Raw genomic sequence first — 2,500 nt, 5'->3', positions numbered from 1 at the left:
TGTTCAGTTATTTCATGGTCCTTCATCAAGACCAGGTATCTGTTCAGTTATTTCATGGTCCTTCATCAACACCAGGTATCTGTTCAGTTATTTCATGGTCCTTCATCAACACCAGGTATCTGTTCAGTTATTTCATGGTCCTTCATCAACACCAGGTATCTGTTCAGTTATTTCATGGTCCTTCATCAACACCAGGTATCTGTTCAGTTATTTCATGGTCCTTCATCAACACCAGGTATCTGTTCAGTTATTTCATGGTTTTTCCAGACAGATTGTTGACTATACTGTATATTGTTTTCTATATTCACTGTAAATCACTTTGCGTTTGAAAATAACCCCAAAATAAATCACAAAGGAAAAACCATATTATTACATCATTCACAAAGTGTCAGCAGATATTTCCATGATGAACTATGAGACATTAAGGGAACATACGTGAGCTCTTGAAGTCCTTCTTCTTGAGTTTCCTCCTGATCATGGTTCCTCTGGGGCTGGTGGGGTACATGTTCCTGGGCAGGGTGCTCATGTTGAGGGAACTCAGACTGTAGGCACTCATAGAGGTAGGAGAGAAGGATGAGCCTAGAGCTGTAGGAGGAGGACAGAGGGAGGAGAAGAGAGAGGGATTAGAAAAGAGAGAGATAGAGAAGAGAGAGGGATGGAGAAGAGACGGATGAGAAAATAGAGGGAATAGAAAAGAGAGAGGGATGGATAAGAGAGAGGGATGGAGAAGAGAAACAAGTGAATAACATGAAGGGATGGGTGTCATTGGAATGCAAAAGGTAAACTAACTGCACCTAACATACTGTAACCTCAAATAGAGAAACCTCATCAACTAACATACTGTAACCTCAAATAGAGAAACCTCATCAACTAACAAACTGTAACCTCAAATACAGAAACCTCATCACCTAACATACTGTAACCTCAAATAGAGAAACCTCATCAACTAACAAACTGTAACCTCAAATACAGAAACCTCATCACCTAACATACTGTAACCTCAAATAGAGAAACCTCATCACCTAACAAACTGTAACCTCAAATAGAGAAACCTCATCACCTAACATACTGTAACCTCAAATAGAGAAACCTCATCACCTAACATACTGTAACCTCAAATAGAGAAACCTCATCACCTAACATACTGTAACCTCAAATAGAGAAACCTCATCACCTAACATACTGTAACCTCAAATAGAGAAACCTCATCATCTAACAAACTGTAACCTCAAATAGAGAAACCTCATCACCTAACATACTGTAACCTCAAATAGAGAAACCTCATCACCTAACATACTGTAACCTCAAATAGAGAAACCTCATCACCTAACATACTGTAACCTCAAATAGAGAAACCTCATCACCTAACATACTGTAACCTCAAATAGAGAAACCTCATCACCTAACATACTGTAACCTCAAATAGAGAAAACTCATCACCTAACATACTGTAACCTCAAATAGAGAAACCTCATCACTGTCACGTCCTGGCCAGTATAAGGTTAATTGGTATTGTAGTTTGGTCAGGACGTGGCAGAGGGTATTCGTTTTATGTGGTTCGGGGTGGTGTGTTTGTTGAAGGGGCATTTGATTGAAGTATTCCGGGGTTTTTGGGCACTGTTTGGTTTTCATGTATTCTATGTTTAGTCTAGTATGTCTGTTTCTATGTTTGGTTAATTGGGGTTGGGACTCTCAGTTGAAGGCAGGTGTTGTCTATCTGCCTTTGATTGAGAGTCCCATATATTAGGGTGTGTTTGTGATTTGTGGGAGATTGTTCTGTGTTAGCCTTGTGCCTTGCAGACTGTTTTTTGTCGATCGTATTCCTATTTGTTATTTTGGTGTTCATTTGGTACTTATTAAAACGTCGAGATGAGCATTCACATACCTGCTGCGTTTTGGTCCTCTTTAACCGACGACAAGCGTGACAATCACCTAACAAACTGTAACCCCAAATAGAGAAATCTCATCAACTAACCAACTGTAACCTCAAATAGAGAAACCTCATCAACTAACAAACTGTAACCTCAAATAGAGAAACCTCATCAACTAACAAACTGTAACCTCAAATAGAGAAACCTCATCAACTAACAAACTGTAACCTCAAATAGAGAAACCTCATCAACTAACAAACTGTAACCCAAATACAGAAACCTCATCAACTAACAAACTGTAACCTCAAATAGAGAAACCTCATCAACTAACAAACTGTAACCCAAATACAGAAACCTCATCAACTAACATACTGTAACCTCAAATACAGAAACCTCATCAAGCATATTGAATGATGATAATAATAAAAGATAGGAAAATAACCTAGATGAAGGTTATTGTGACTGTTGAATCCAGTCGGTTCATTGGTTCCTCCATCTGTCCCCTCTAATACTGAGTCTATATTGTCCCTCTCCCCTCTAATACTGAGTCTATATTGTCTCTGTCCCTCCATCTGTCTCCTCTAATACTGAGTCTATATTGTCTCTGTCCCTCCATCTGTCTCCTCTAA

At 39.0% G+C, this 2,500-nt stretch overlaps 1 protein-coding gene across 1 annotated transcript in view; it reads right to left on the bottom strand.

Moving 5' to 3' along the window:
- Positions 1 to 2,500, bottom strand: part of LOC106597163 (glutamate receptor-interacting protein 1) — a 428,473-nt gene that overhangs the window by 106,331 nt on the left and 319,642 nt on the right. The window contains exon 12 of the mRNA XM_045698664.1: positions 436 to 585. Within this exon, the coding sequence (XP_045554620.1) occupies positions 436 to 585 (150 nt within the window). The remainder of the gene's footprint in view (positions 1 to 435; positions 586 to 2,500) is intronic.

The sequence above is a fragment of the Salmo salar genome, chromosome ssa17 (assembly GCF_905237065.1).
Source record: "Salmo salar chromosome ssa17, Ssal_v3.1, whole genome shotgun sequence".
Lineage (NCBI taxonomy): Eukaryota > Metazoa > Chordata > Actinopteri > Salmoniformes > Salmonidae > Salmo > Salmo salar.
Note: the sequence above shows the minus strand (reverse complement) of the source record. Positions and strands in the feature narration are given on the sequence as shown.